A 16,764-nucleotide genomic window follows, 5' to 3' on the forward strand; every position below is an offset into this window, starting at 1 on the left:
CCCTATGACTAATGATACTGAACATCTATTCACATGCTTACTTGCTACACATACCTCTTTGATTGTTTAGATCTCTTGCCCACTTTTAAGCTGGTTGTTTTCTTATTTTTGAGTACTGAAGTTCTTATATTTATATATTTTATCTGTTCTATTTCTTTCCTAGTCTGTTGCTTTTCTTTTCACCCTCTTAATATTGTTTTCTGAAGAGCAGAAGTTCTAAATTTTGATGAGGAGTATTTGGTTTTATTTCTTAGAAATCTTTGCATAAACCAGTCTTCATGATGGACTTTTTCCTGTATTTTCTTCAAAAATGTGTACCTTTAGGTTTTCACTTAAGTCTACGGTATACCTAAAATTAATTTTGTGTATGATGTGAAAGATGTGTGGAAGTTGTTTTCTTTTCTTTGCACATGGAAGTCAATTGCTCCAGCACCATTTGTTGAAAAGACTTTCTTTTTCCCTGAACTGTCTTTACATTAAATTAATTGACCATATATTTATTGGTCTACTTTTGGACTTTTTATTCTGTTTCACTCATCTATTACTTTTCTTGACATTAATATCACACTGTCTTGATTACTGTAGTTTTAGTAAGTTTGATACAAGGTAGTGTCAATCTTTCAAGTAAGTTGTTGCAAAGTTTTTTTGTTTTTTCTTGGTCCTTTTTAACTCTATATAAATTTTTAAATTTGCTAACCATTATAAACATGTATAATAAATATAAAGCCCTGTTGAGATTTTGAGCTAGACTGTATTCTATCTATGGATCAATTTAGGAAGAAATGATAACTTTGAAGTTCTGGGTTTTCTAACCCATGAATATGATGTATCTCTCATGCATCTGTCTCTTTTAATTTCTCTCAGCAATATTTTATAATTTTCAATGTAAAGATCTTATACATCTTTTGTCAGATCTATCCCTACATATTTTAATTATGAATAGCATTTAAAAATGTTTTATTTTGGAGTGCCTGAGTAGCTCAGTTGGTTAGGTGTCTGCCTTTGGCTCAGGTCATGATCCCAGGGTTCTGGGATTGAGTCCTGCACCAGGCTCCCTGGTCAGCAGGAAGCCTGCTTCTCTCCCTTCCTCTGCTGCTCCCCCTGCTTATGTTCTCTCTCTGTCAAAGTAAATAAATAAAATCCTTAAAAAAAAAAGAAATTAAAAAATATATATTTTTTTAATATTTTTTTAATTTATTTGAGAGAGAGAGAGAAAGAGCAATACAGAGCACAAGCAGGGTAAAGCGCAGAGGGAGAAGCAGACTACCTGCTGAGCAGGGAGCCTGATGTGGGACTCAATCCTGGGACTCCAGAATCATGACCTGAGCCACCTAGACACCCATTTTTTTTTTAAATTGTTCTGAATGGCACATAGAAGTGCAGTTTACTTTATTTATGGCCTTATAGTCTGCAACCGTGTTAAACTCACTTATTAGTTCTGTAGCTATTCTAATAATTCACTGGATTTTTCTATATAAGTTAGCATGTCATCAGCAAAACCTCCACCAGAGTTTTAGTTGTTTCTAACCTGAATGCCTTTTATTTCTTTTTCCTACCCTAATGCACTGGCTAGAATCTGTGGTACAATGTTGAATAAAAGTGGTTAGAATGAATATCCTTTTTTTGTCCCTAGTTAGGGAGAAGGTATTCAGAGTTTCACTATTAAGTATGATATTAGTTATAGGTTTTTTCATACATGCCTTTTATTAGGATAAGGAAGCTCTTTTTGTTATTGATTTCCATTCCACTGTGCTCAGAGAATTTATTCTATGATTTAAATCCTTTTAAGTTAACTGAGACTTATTTTATGAAACTGAATATGTTGCCTTAACGTTTCTAGTATAATTACTGTGTAGATGTCACTTAATAGTGTTTTTTTTTTTTTTAATGTAACTGTGGCATTTTGGATGAAGTTTTGTAGTAGCCCAGCATACTTGAATCTTCCCACCCCATATCATTAAATACCTAATCACAATCATTTGGTGACTATAACATGAAATAAGTATCTCATCTTTATAATTTGGGGAGGCCAAGAAGTTAGCATGTCACAAGAGAAGGAATATAGCGTAAGAAGAGAAAGGTGGGAAGACACTACAATTCATCATGAAGTAAGACCTGGCATGAAATTTTTTAAAAACAAAATAACAACAGTAATAACTACTTTTAAAATTTGGCTGTTTCTTTTCTTTTTATTTTTTTTTTTAAGGAGAGAGAGCAGGGTTGGAAGGCAAAGGGAGAGGGAGAGAGAGAATCTTAAGCACACTCCACACCCGAACAAAGCAGGATATGGGGCTCAATCTCACAACCCTGAGATCATGATCTAAGTCAAAATCATGAGCTGGACGCTTAACTAAACAAACCACCCAGGCGCCCCTGACATATTTTTGAAAGTAATGAAACTAGTATGTTTTATCAACTAAACAGATCGTGTTGATTAAATAGGCAAAACCAAACAACTGAAAGAAATACTAACCTGAGCAGCTCCCAAAGGAGGGACACGTAAACGCTTCATAGCTTTTTGTCGGTCACCATCTTCAAGTTCATTAGTCACTACAGCCTAGAAAGACACATTCAATTTTGACACAGGTTATACTAATCTTGAGTAATACATAAATAATTCTGAACCATTTATATACATGGTATTCTGATAACTTCTTGGTGAATGTATACTGACAAAGCAAAAGACAAAACTCATGAGTAAAGAACACTGTATTCAAAGCTAGCAACAAATTACAAAAGGAGACTACAGATGAAGAATTATTTCATTAAAAAAAGACATTAATGCTACTGAAAATAGGTAGTACATAAGTGAGATTACTATACCTCAGTTTCAGAGATGAGCTGGTTGATTTTCTTGCATGTATAAAATGGGGCCACTTCAACATGAGCCACTCTCCAATCTGCTCCACGAGAAGTTTCCAGGATTTTGTCATGCTTTTTGAGGATTTTTCGAAACCCTGTAAAATTCAGATTCTACAGAAAGAAATGAGAAAAACTACTATAATTTCCACCACCATAAATGAAGAAAAATAATAAGCACGATGCATTGATGAGCTGACTGATGACTGCGTACTGAGGGAAATGGCAATGCTTTCATATAAGCATTTACTACCGAAAGGATAAGACTCTTCTTCCTTGGGTCGGTTGGTTAAGCAACTGATTCTTGGTTTCAGCTCAGGTATTGATCTCAGGGTAGTGAGACTGAGCCCCACATCAGGCTCCAGGCCCAGTGAGGAGTCGGCTTGAGACTCTCTCTCTCCTTCTCCTACTGCCCTTCCCCACCAAATTTTCTCTCTCCCAAAAAAAAAAAAAATTCTTCTTTCTTATTCCATCTATTTATTTCAAGGTAGTATGCCATCAGTAATAAAAGAAACCCTAAATTATGAACCCTATGATTTCTATTTCAAGTAAATTAATGGAAGTCTTAAAATCAAAACATTTTTATTTCCATTTTCTTATGGAAAAATCTTTCAATTATCTTCAAAAAGGTTAATTTATATTTTTTTGCTTCATGATCAAAAGGATACAATCAAAAATATTTTGGATTTATCATACACTAAATATATTTATAGTTCTTTGTTTTTTGAAGGACTGGTATTGCTATGTATTTCCCCCCTACTATGCAAGCATGTATGAACCAGCATAGAAAATGGAAGATCATCTGTTTCTTTTAATTTCATTTTGCTTCCATCCATTCTCAGTTTGGAGATGGGAGTGCAAAAAGAGTAACACTTATCATACATACAGGGTTTGGCTGATAATGGATAGGAGCTTGCACTCTTCCTCCATTTCTACGATATCAAAATACTATACTTTTCTACATTCTCAAATTGTTATTCTTTGCTACATGCAAAAAAGCAAGAAACTGTAGATTTGTATGGTTCTTTAAACCAGAGATCTCCCAAATTTATTGATCACATATCCCTATCAGTAAACAAATTGAGCATTTACTCCAAATTAGACTTTGCTTGCTTGCTAATTTGTTTGTTTATCATTTCTGTCTCATAATTTAAGAAATCATATTAAATTTTCCTAGGGGTGCATACATTGTGATTTAGAGACTGCTTTCAATTAATTTTCCATTCTCCTCACTCTCAATACATATTCGTACAAAACAGCCAGCCTTAAAGAATAGAGAATAGAACAGAACCTTTATAATTAACAATTATTTTTGTTTTCCCAGGGAGCTTGTTATAGTGACCCCAAGCAAAAGCTTCTGGGAAAGTTAATAAAAAAAATTTAACAAGGGTATTTCTCTGAAACACACAAGCATAATCAATGAAATATGAAATGTTAATGTTTTATAGCATTATAAGAAAGAAGAAATGTATTTTTACTTCTTTTTAAATATAAATTGTAAAGCTACAGATAAATTTCAAAGGAAAGGAATTTCCCATTGTATACTTTACTATTCTAAAATCATTTTCCAACAGGGTTCTTCTTTGAATGACAATATATTAAATTACAAAAAAGGGTAGAATTATGATAGAGAAAGAGAGGGAAATAAGTACATGCATTAACAACTTAGATTACTGCAGATATAAGACTATAATGACTTTTTATTTTAAAACTCCAATATTTACCCTTAGAATACTTTCATTGTATAACCTTTTATTTTTTATGTTTTATATAACCACTGATTAGCAGTACTAATCACAATAATAAAATGGAAAAAGAATAGTACATAAGGTCTCTTTAAAGATCAGATGCTTCTGTCTATTTAAAGTTTATTACTGAACAAATAATCTGTTTTTCAATAAATTCATCATAGATTTAAATATGTAAACAAATATGTAAAGGATTAGAAATGAATTAGAAATGCCTTCTATTTCCATAATTTAATGTACATGGTAATTCAGCTTTTCAGATTGGATTTTAAAAATGTTAAGTGACACATCACAATAGCCTAGATATCCAGTCTCTATACTTGCTTGTTGTGACCTAATTTCTTTCAGAAGACATTGTTTTTACTTTTTAAAAAATTTTTATTTTCATTCTAATGTAGTTAATATACAGTGTTATATTAGTCTCAGGTATACAACAGAGTGATCCAGTAATTCCATACAGATTTTAATAGTTATATTATAGTATGTGGATAATACAATAGAAGGATTCTCAGTGGCAAAGCTGTAAAGTTAGTATCTTTTATATTATTAGTGTTAGTTTCAGGAAAATTAACTAATTGGCTTTGTGGAAATTTTGTTATAGGCTTGGGGGAATGTAAAGGTCTTACATAGCCAGCAGTGGCTAGATGGACATATATAATTTCTTATTTCTACATACTACTAGAGATGCCTCTAAAAATAGGAAGTAAACCTTGAATCAAGGGTTACTCGTTCATACTGTACAAAAGGCTTTAGAAAACTGGTCTTCAAAAATAGAAGTCTTAATAACACCATTTTGCTACCTTTGATATGTGGTTTTTAGCCAGTACGAACATCTGACATCACATTAAGAACCTAAAAAATAATGACATGCTAAAGATTTCCCTTTTTAGATTGGCCCATTAGTATCGTTCAAGGTTAATTCCAAACTTCTCAATTATTTGAAGGTTCCATTCTCCGGGATAAGACTCTAAGTACCTGATAGTTCTGCAGCAGGATAAGACTGAGGTAGAACTCGCTGAAGGCCAGTTTAAGGTCTTTAATATTCCTATGTTGGACACGTTCCTCATGGGACAAATGGAAGACTGGCTTCCTGCGCTGTCGCAGTGTAGTAACACCAGTGCTCTCTTTCTGTGCATCCAGTGATGACTGAAGCTCATTCTGAAGTGTAGCAAACCTGCGCTGAGCCTCTGCAAGCTTTTCTATAAAAACAAAAAAACAATTTCAAATCATCAAGATAAAAAAAAATGGTAAAGTTCTCACTGACTTTTGATTTCTTACTGTTTATTCTCGTCTGTTTCCCTAAAATTTCTAGGAAAAAAATGTTACATGTGACATGTAATATTTAGTATTGGATAGGAAAAAAGTGTTTTGATATAACATTTCATTCTACCTTTCTCTCCCACATTTCCCTCCCTGCAAAACCTCAAGTTTACCCTTTGTTTTTACAGATGAAGACATAGAATCTAAAAAGCCACAAAAGTGAGAATGCAAAATGGTACCAACACATTATAATTTGGAAAACAGTTTGTCAATTCTCAAAAAGTTAACCACAGAGTTAGTTACATTAAGATCCAGCAATTTGACTCTTAGGTATATATATTCACAGAAAAACTTGTACATATACATGGATTTGTAATCACAATAGTGGAATACAATCTAAATTCATAAAAAAGATACAACCTAAATTCATAAAAAAGAATGAAGTACTGGTACATACTACAACATGAATGAATCTTAAAGAAATCATGGTAAGTGAAAGAAGCCAGACACAAAATGCTGCATATTGTCTTATTATTATTCCATTTATATGAAATGTCCAGAACAGGGAAATCCAGAGACAGAAAGATTAGTGGTTGCCAGGGTCTAGGAGGCAGGAAGAATGGGGAGTGACTGCTAATGGGTATGGAGTCTTGTGGAGGTGATGGAAATGTTCTAGAATTATATAATGGTGATGGTTATACAACCATCACTCATGATTTGAATCTCTCTCCTCAGGAATAGTTCAGGGCTCATGTGAGTAGGTCAGGCTTACCTGGGATAATCTCCCATTCTTAAAGTCAGCTGATTTGGGACCTTAATTACAGCTGCGAAAATCCCTTCATAACAACACCTAGGTAGATGTTTGATTGAGTAACTGGGAGAAGGTAGAGAACATACTATGGAGGAAGGGTTCTTGGAATCCACCAGAATTATCCCTACTGTGTACTTCTGAACTGATTCAAATTTCTGAAGACTCCAAATGCCACTTGGTTCAGCAGTCAAATGGAGGTCTATAGTGTTCAGGTGACAGATGAAATATTAGCCCAGTTGGTCCCCAGACTCACATTACGATTGCTTTCTCTGTTCCAGAATGTATAATTGGAGTAGAGACACCAGATCACTTGTAGAAATCTCCACATTGACTGTGACCCAGAGGTATGAGCTATTATTTTAAGAAGGACTAATGGAAGTTTCTAGAACTTCTCCCTATCAAGATAATAACCAAGAAGCAAAAGCACATCCCTAGGGGAACTCCAGAGGTTAGTGCCATCACCAGAGACTTGAAAGATATCTATCACATCCCCATTTAATTTATCTGTTTAGTCTGTGCAGAAATTAGATGGATCTTGGAAAATGACTGTGGATTACAGTAAATTTAAATTTAATAGTAAATTTATAGTAAATTGAATAATAGTAAATTTATAGCATAGTGGTCACTCTGATGGCAGCTATTTTTCTAGATGCGGTATCACCACTGGAACAGATAACAGAGCCTATAGCACCTGGTATGCAGCTATGTAACTTATAATGCAGCTTCTCATCTGGCAACAGACACTTGCATGGTCTTGGAGCTCCAGAAATGGCACCATTCCCTATTAATGCTGGTCAGCCACCTAGTGGCAGGTTGAATACATTAGATGTCTTCTTTTATGTAGGGGGCAGGGATCTGTCCTCTTTGGAATAAGTGTATTCTTGATATGGTTGTACATTCCCTGCTCATAATGTTCCTGGCTAGCACCACTATCGACAGGAATGCCTTATCCATTTTCATGGTATTCTACACAGCTTTGTTTCTGATCATTTCCCAGGAAAGGTTGTAAAGCAATAAGGATATCCATGGAATAATAAGGTCTTACCACCTACCCAGAAATTGCTGGCCTAAAGAGAGACTTAACAAAGTACATTGGGAGACAACACTTTGTAAGAACTGGGTTCTGTCTTATAGGATGCAGTATTAAGACCATTATATTTATTGGTGCTTTTACAAACACAGCCAAAATACAGAGTCTAGGAATCAAGGGATCAAAGTGGGAGTGGCTCCTCTCCCTACTATAACCAAAAAACACTCACTTAATTTTTGCTTTCCGATTTGCAACTTGAACTCTGCCTATTGTTTAGTTCTTAGTGGAAAATGCTTCTTTCAGAGGAATACAACAATTATTCTACTGAACTGGAACATGAGACTGCCATCTGGCCGTCATGCCATTTTGTACTCATCATACCACTGAACTAGTAGGCAAAGAGGTTACTTACCGGTTAGTTATTGATCTTAATTACCACGGGGAAAGTGAGTTTTTGATATACAATAGGAGTAAGGAGGACTGTGTCCATAACCCAGGAGACTCTCTGGAATCCTAGTTTTTCCAAGACAAGTAATGAAAGTTAATGGAAAACTATAGAAATCAAAGAAAAGAATTATTAAGGATTCAGACCCTTCAGTAATTCAAGTTTGGGTCATTCCATCCAGTAAAGAACCCCAGCCAGCTGGGCTTCCGGCTGAGGGCAGAGCAAATAGGAAACAGCTAGTGGAAAAAGCAAATCACAGATATCAACTATGGCCTCTTAAACTTGTTGCTCTTTTCATAGCTTATATTTCCTCTCTATCTCTTTTTGTTGCATTCTGGGTAACTACTCCAGCTCTATGTTCAAGTGTATAAACTTTCTCTTAATCTCTACCTAATTCACAGGTTTAAGTAGTTACGATATTAATTTCAGTGATTATATTTTCATTTGAAAAGTTCTAATTGGCTATTTTTAAGATTTTATTTATTTGAGAGAGCAAGTGAGAGAGCACAAGTGGGGTTAGAGGGAGAAGTGGACTCCCTCCTCTGAGCAGGGAGCATGGCGCCAGCAGATCCCAGGACCTGAGCAGACACTTAACCCACTACACTAAGTCACCCAGATGTCCCTCTAATTGGTTATTTCAAAAAGTCCATTTTGAGAGTTTCTTTTTTGTGCATGGTTTTGATACTTTTTTTCAGGTCTTTAGCTATATTAACCATATATTTTATTTTGTATCTAATAATTTTGCATATTTTACGTAGCATTTTACTGTTTTATAGTGAGAGGTATTCAGAATTTCTTCCTAGTCTTCCATATTATAAGAAAGAGAACAATTCACCTATTTTCAAATCTAACACTGAAAAGGCAAAATGAATCTTGGAAGTTCTTTTTATAGAAGTTAAGCATTTCTATTGCAAAATTGTTCATCTTATTGTCCTTCTGATCAAAAACAATGTAGAACTTTTTGGTTCTTTCTTAGTTCACGGTACACTTAGTGATTGTGTAATTTTTTCATGATGTTCCTAGAACAAAAGATATATTTAACACCTCTGTTCTATTAACAACTTGACTATTTATGTGCTGACCACTTAAAAGCCATTTGAAAAAATAATATACACAAATACAAACACATATTTAATGAAAGAATGTGATAATTTATCCAAGGTCAACTAGAAATTACTTTGCTGATTAGAAACCTTAGGTAATTAGCAAACCCAAAAGCTAGAAAATAATATGAATGATCAACTCTTATTAAGAGACTAATATATGAATTTGCTATTTGTTTATCTTCCTTAGCCAGTTGTCAATACGTATATTTTGTAATTATTTTTATGGATATTAAAAATGAAAGAAGTCCAAAAAACGGAAAGAAAGAACCACTACTTCCTACATGACAGCAGTAAGTCAGGAAACAAATATCTCCCCATCTGGCAAACTCCTTACTCATTTTACAAAGCTAATCTCAAATATCGTTTTCTATGTAAAGTCTTTCTTGCCTAAAAACTCTCAGCCACACCCTGAAACTCCCTCCATTGGACACTCATGAGGTCACAAACACACATACAAAGCACACTGAATGTAATTCTTTGTTTATATGTTTGTTTCATTGACTGTTGAGAGCTCTCTGAACCAAGGCTTCTCTCTGAGGGCAAAAAAATCTTCATTTTTTTAATGGTGAAAAAATTTTTAATAGCTTTTTCAGGTATACTTAACATAGCATAGCGTTTACCCATGGTAAGCCTAGTTTGTTAATTTTTAGTAAATTTGTAGAGTTGTACAATCATCAGCACCATCCAATTTTAGAACATTTCCAACATCCCATACACTTCTGTCAGGGCCACTGGCTGTCAATCCTCACTCCTACCTCGCAGCCCCAGGTAACCACTGATCTGCTCTCTGTTTCTACACATTTGCCTTTTCTGAACACTCTTATAAAGGAGTCATACGGTATGCTGTCGTTTGCATCTGCCTGCCTTCTTAGCATGATTTTGAGGTTCATCCACTATGTATCACATATCAGTAGCTGGTCCTTTTATTGCTGAATTATACTTTGTTGGGTGGATACACCACATTTTGTTTAAATATTCATCAGCTGACAGACATCTGAATTGTTTCTAATTTTTGCACTATATAAATTATGCTATTAACATTCACCTATAAACTTTTGTGTGGATCATCATCATCATTTTTGTAATTATAAGAACCTGTATACGGTAGGCTCGACCCATGTTTACTGAATGACTGACTGACTTAATGAATATGTAGGAAAAACTTCTCTAGCAATCCAAGTTCCCATACCAAAATAGAGGAGAAATCATTACCAGGGGTAGTCAGCTATTTTTTTTGAACTCTTTTCTTCCTTAAGGACTAGGCTATCCAGAAGAGCATGTGAGGGAAAATCCCTGGTTGGTAGGAGGGGAGTAAAAGCATGTAATTTGGGGGAAAAAAAAAAATTCAATGTTCCCAATAGTTATGGTGTGAGATTTTTATACTTAGCAAAAGCATTTAATACTTATCAACAAGTGTAAAAAGGATGAGAAACACTGCTTTTGACACCAAGTGTCCAAACTATGTTTCAACGACAGCTCAGTTTTCTAGAGTCAGGTATCTAAAAATCTCAAACATGGGGGCAGCACAGAACCTGGAAAAAGGTAAATGAGTATACATAAGAATGTACTTTGGCCTATGAATTAACATCTATAAATATACTTACAAAAAATAAAAATGAACATTTCTAGGTAATTTTATAAATGCTGATGAAAACCTATTTTGACAATAAATTTCAATTTCTATTCATGCCAATAAATCAAGTGGGTCTCAATGAGAACAAATTATTACTTTAATAATATATGTTTAATGCCATAAGTTCTCAGAAAATAAAATATTTGATAAAAATTTCCAATAACTACTCAAAAACTTTCAAAGCACCTATATGTCCCTCAAAGACCTATAGGGTTAACAAAACTTTTCTTGGTTTTCATATATACATTTCATTTATATATATATATTTTTTTACCTTAGAAAAATTATTTCAGAACTATAAGCAATCTTCAGAATAACAAAGCTATTATATTGTTATGGGACTGAAGAATAATTCTTGATGTTTTAGAATACATTTATTTTTTGTATACTTATCTTGCAATGTCACAAGCTTGCCAATTCAAATTATGGACCTCAGTGTTATTTGAAATACAAAGTAAGTTTGTAAGAAAATTGACCAACCCTAAGTGACTCAGGATAGTTAATTTTGTTATATTACATGAATTTTTTTGTTCTGCTTTTATCTGGAATTCTTATTACCTGAAATTGTTATACCTCAAATACTGAAGTCAAAAATCTCCACATATGAATAAAACATAATATTCTTCAATTTTTTCTATAATAATAACTGAATCCTTACTCTCTTAACTCCAGCGCAGAAGACTATAATCCTCCTCACCCCCAATATGTCATGTATTTTGATGTCACGATGCATATGGATAGGTGTTTCCTTGGAATACTGTACTCCAAGTCCTCTACCACTGTTATCCCCAAAATGCTCCTCCAAGAGCATGTGGAAATGCCCCACATTTTCAAAGATCCAATTTAAGTTTTACTTCTTCTGGGGGCTTTTCCACAATCCCCTTCTTTTCCTCCAAGTAAAGTCAATGCTTCTTCATGTCAGTTTCCATAGTACTTTGCAAAATTCTAAAATACCAAGTATCATGTTGTACATAAACAATTTATTGTACATAAATTATAGATACAATTGGTAAATAAACATTTTAGATATAATCTGGTATTTTCTATTCAACTATATTCTATTTGTATTTTTTTAAAATGCTCATGATGACCCCAGATATTTTAATTTCCTGACCCATGTATTGGGTCATAACTTATAGTTTAAAAAAACATTAATTTAGATGATAGTCAGCTTTTTTTTTTATGAAGATGCCATCCCGCAACTATATTATGCCATGACTAGGGACATACCCCATCTTATCAGTCTTAGAAAGAAAAAAAAATCTGATCAGTCTTAAAAGGAACTAGGAGACTTTGGGGATTAGTAATGTTACCACCAAAAAGGAACCTTCCTTTAAAAAAACTTCCCTTGTGGATAGTAGATAAATAATTGCAATTTTAATTTTCATCAGATATGTTAACAAGAAAGCAAGCCAGTCTGGTTGCTTTAATTCATGTCCCTTACTTCTCTCCTAACCAACCTCCCAAACCCCATTCTTCAATAGCTCTTAAGTAATGGATTCTGTTGTAATAAACTCAAGAGAATCATGACGTAGGAAAAAATAAGACGACAATGGGAATTTTAAACAATACTACAGACCTATGATCACCCTAATTAATATATACTTAATCCATGTCTTTACGCACAAAGAGCTAAACCAGCCATTAAGTCATAATTTAGCTATGTGAGTACTAGATTCATATAATCACTTGTACAATGATATTTAGTATTTCAGTGAAAAAGATGCTTATGTTTTATTATACACACTCAGTGGTATAATATACAATCCCTCAAATTTGGTAAGAATAAAGAAAAACACATAACAGGATTATAGGAATAAGTGTAACAGGAATAGTTCTGAGTAACTATTATCCGATTGGTCTTCAATATATATAAAGCCTGAAAATATTTTACAGCCAAGAAATTTGTTTCTATTGCCATAATTCATATACTTATAAATAACACTACTGCAATTTTCTTTCCTGCTCTTCTCTTTCTCTTTTTTCGTAAAGAAAGGAAAAGCTCATAACACTGTTGTGAAGTCACAATAACTGAAGCCAAAAAATTAGGACAGGTTAAAAAAAAAACAACCAAAAAACAAAACCTGAGATTGTTTAGAAATGAAGGAAAAAGCCCCTAGCTATTTAAAACATTCCAATGGAAAAAAAAGAAAAAAGAAAAAAGAAAAAAAGGCCTTGCCTGTTTTAATTGTGTTATATTAAAAGCAACGGATATATTCTAAGTTTTTTTTTTTATGTAGGCACATAAAGACACTGCTTAGAAGCGAAGTATTTTGAATGGAGAGAGAAAGCAAACTGGTTCTAGCAAAGAGAAAGATGTTGTAACATAGTGATTAATATCACCAATAGAAAAAAACATTACTGATGACCACAAAAAAGATTGCTAACACTATAGCTTTCAGGATTGATGCCATTTTAGAAGAGACCTAGGAGACTTCAGTGATTAGTAATGCTATCATCAAAAGAGACCCTTCCTTTAAAACACTTCCCTTTCCTTCCATGGTCTTCAAATATTAAATCTACTGCGGCACTTGTGTGGCTCAGTCAGTTAAGCATCCGACTCTTTGTTTCGACTCAGCTGGTGATTCATGGGTCCTGGGATCAAGCCCTGTGCCAGGCTCTGCACTCATTGTGGTGGTGGGGGGGGGTTGTTTCTGCTTACAGATTCTCTCCCTCTCTCCCGGCGCATGCACTCTCTCTCCCCCCTCTCTAAAATAAATGATTTTTTAAAATGCAAAACAAATTATTTTATTACTATAAATGCTTATATCTTATTAGCCAAAAATATGTAATAAAACATAAAAAGCAATAAAATTACTTATATCAGGTTTTGTGAAATACTGACAATAGGTTCTGACTCCTTACAGGTGGAACCCAAGAGGGCTGGAAATCAATTTGTCCATTTTACAAGCAAGGACATGGAGGTCTAGAAAAGTTAAATGGTAAACTTCTAAAAAAAAAAAAGTAAGGTTCAAAACTCCAAAATATAACTGGTAGGCAAAAGAACTGATATGAAAATTAGTATCTATATTTTAGTAGTATTCATTCTGTTTTGTTTAGCTTGCATAGCATTTTGTTTGGGGTATTTAGAAGTTTCAATCAAGACTATATCTCATTTAAAAGTGACCATTTTTAGCCAACCGTTGAATAATTTGTGAGGTATCTCCACAAGTGGGTGGAGGTACGTTTATAAGATGAACTCACCCCTGTATTATTTATAGTTTTTCTGTGCCCTAGTGTCTGAGAATTACAGTCTATAAGACAATCTGCCATGGAGAAGGTGGCTAAATAAGGGGAAAAATGATATTGTCTAGGACAAGTGCCAAATTCTGTTTCTGTCAATCATGTCTTCATATTACCTATGACTTCCTGACCTGGCAAAAAGTTAGTCTGAAGATTATCAATTTGTACCTACTCTGTGGTGACATCAAGAGACAAGCCCAACTGGCCCTGCCGATACTAACAGGAAAAAGTCATTTATAATCTTAGCCCCCAAATTTTTAATAGTAGAAACCCTAAGATTATTTTTGAAAAACCATAAAATCTAAGATACCATTTTTCAGACTGGGGTTGTAACCCAATATGGGGTAATAAAAGCAATTGTGTGGATCATAAATCAGCATTTTATAAGTCAAACAGAAATAAATATAGAAAACAGAATATATTACACATGGTAAGGATATTATTCCATGAAAAAATTTTAATTGTTTAAATATATTGCATATACACACACATATAGATGCATACAAACATACAAAAAACACACATATCTGATTAGGTGTAATGAGTCACAATTCATATATAGTTTTTGTTATAACTCTACATATTAAAAATATCTATCTATTGTTAAGAATAAATATTTCTTCTGCTTTGTATACCAAGAAGCATTATGTACTCTTTCTGATTTAAATTATCCAGAGTTGGGCTCAGAGATCCTTCCCTAAAAAACCATAGCAAAAGAAAAATGCTAATTAACTTGACCTTTTACATTTTGCATTTACAGCCTTAGGTCATATACTATAGGCCTTTCTCAGTCTAAACACTCTTCCCCTGCACATGCCTTCCTCTTTTAGCTTCCTCTTCTCATTCTTCATGGCTGCCCTCTTCTCCATCTACACTGCTGGTTCCTCTCCTCCTCCTATCTCCTATCCAGAAATTATCTTTGTTCTTGCACAATGCAATTTCTCTGTTACATTTTTCCCTTGCTAAAAATCTACCAATTGCAGCTTCAAATAATATTTCTATTTTGTTTCTGCATTCTAGGTGCTTACAAAGTAGTGTAAAGGACATGCATATATACCATGTCCTTTCACAGCTCTATGCCTCTGCATAAATTGCTCTCTTTGCCTAGGAAGTCCAGTCATAAGCGAAAGATGAGAAGGACACAGAATTAAGGTATTTGCTTCCTTTCTTATTCTTTTTTGCTAGAAGGGAGTGACTTGCTAAGGAGACTATACCAGTAAAGAGAGAGTTCAATGATGCATTTATTTACTAATTCTTAGAAGAAATAATTACTGGAGCAAGGTCTTAAGGAGCTAAAATTCGGTCAGCAGTTGTAGAGATTTGCCAGAGACTAAGAAGGGTATCTTTTCTAAAAAGACTGGAGGAAAAAAAGTTAAGGGTAAGCCTGTCAACAAGTACTTAGGGGAGGAGTGGCATAGATCTGCATACATATTATACACCAACAGGAGCTGAAGTTCTTTAGTTTTTAAAAAAAATTTTTTTTGAAGACTTATTTATTTATTTTAGAGAGAGAGTATGTGTGTGCAGGGGGAGAGGGAGAAAGAAACTCAAGCAGACTCTGTGCTGAGTTCAGAGTCTGACGCAGGGCTTGATCCCATGACCCTAAGATCAGGACCTGAGCCAAAACCAAGCGTTGCATGCTTAACCAATTGCACCACAAGTGCCCCTGAAGTCCTTTCTATTTGTTTGTAAAGAAGGAGGTATAATGAGCATGATGGAGAAATTGGTGGGGGGTCAGAGAATTCAAGAGAATGGTGTTGGGTTTAGAAAAACACTTTGGAGGGGAACCTTTTGAGCATCTGACTCTTGATCTCAGCTCTGGTCTTGATCTCAGGGTTGTGGGTTCATGAGTTTGGGCCCTGTGTTGGGCCCCACGCTGGGTGTGAAGCCTACTTAAAAAGCAAATAAAATAAAACGAACCCACTTTGGAGCATGGAAAAGGGCACTGATTAGGACCATGGGAAGCTTTGAGGACATAGTTAAGAATCTAACGGTGAATTTATACTGGTTCAAATTTGTTCTGCTGTGATTTTTTTTCACCTAGCTATCCTAAGCAGCATGTGGGTTGGCATAAAGAAGGTAAAAGGCTGGGCTGGTCTGCAGTTGGAGTTTCACTGGGCAGAAGCATTACAAGGCAATGAGGGTGAGGAGATTAAAAAGCACAAGGGACAAAGTGGTTAAGATAACTGATGAGGAGGGAAATAATTCTGGTGGGGGGGCCTTGACAACTGGAATAGATGAATGAGTCAAGAAACCTGAGCTTTGTAGGATGAAAAAAAGATACTAAAGGAGTAGGATAATATAAATATAAATATAAATATATATATTTATATTATATATATATATATATACACACACACATATATGACAGAATTTTAAAGGGCCAGATATAAATAAATGGAAGTTCTAGTAGTTTCTTCTCAACTCCAATAGCATCTTGTAGATGTCACTCTGGAGACAATACTCTAGAGAGACAGAAAGAAATATTCCATACAATGGATAGGCAAAGTAATGTAATTAATAAGCAGGAACTGTCTAATTTAGCTCTGAAATAATAAAGTCAAATTTCTGACTCTTCCGAAGCTTCGCACTGGGCTTCAGTGAAGCTCCATCAAAGTACTGTTCACAA

The 16,764-nt window shown here is 34.3% G+C and overlaps 1 protein-coding gene across 1 annotated transcript in view; it reads right to left on the bottom strand.

Moving 5' to 3' along the window:
- The window catches only part of XPR1 (xenotropic and polytropic retrovirus receptor 1), a 237,692-nt gene that overhangs the window by 70,190 nt on the left and 150,738 nt on the right, over positions 1-16,764 (bottom strand). Inside the window, exons 4-6 of the mRNA XM_032862717.1 lie at positions 5,583-5,806; positions 2,824-2,973; positions 2,474-2,557 (exon numbers count right to left, since the gene is read on the bottom strand). Of these exons, the coding sequence (XP_032718608.1) occupies positions 2,474-2,557; positions 2,824-2,973; positions 5,583-5,806 (458 nt within the window). The remainder of the gene's footprint in view (positions 1-2,473; positions 2,558-2,823; positions 2,974-5,582; positions 5,807-16,764) is intronic.

Source organism: Lontra canadensis, unplaced genomic scaffold (genome assembly GCF_010015895.1).
Source record: "Lontra canadensis isolate GAN:19392208 unplaced genomic scaffold, GSC_riverotter_1.0 scaffold24, whole genome shotgun sequence".
Classification (NCBI taxonomy): Eukaryota; Metazoa; Chordata; class Mammalia; order Carnivora; family Mustelidae; genus Lontra; species Lontra canadensis.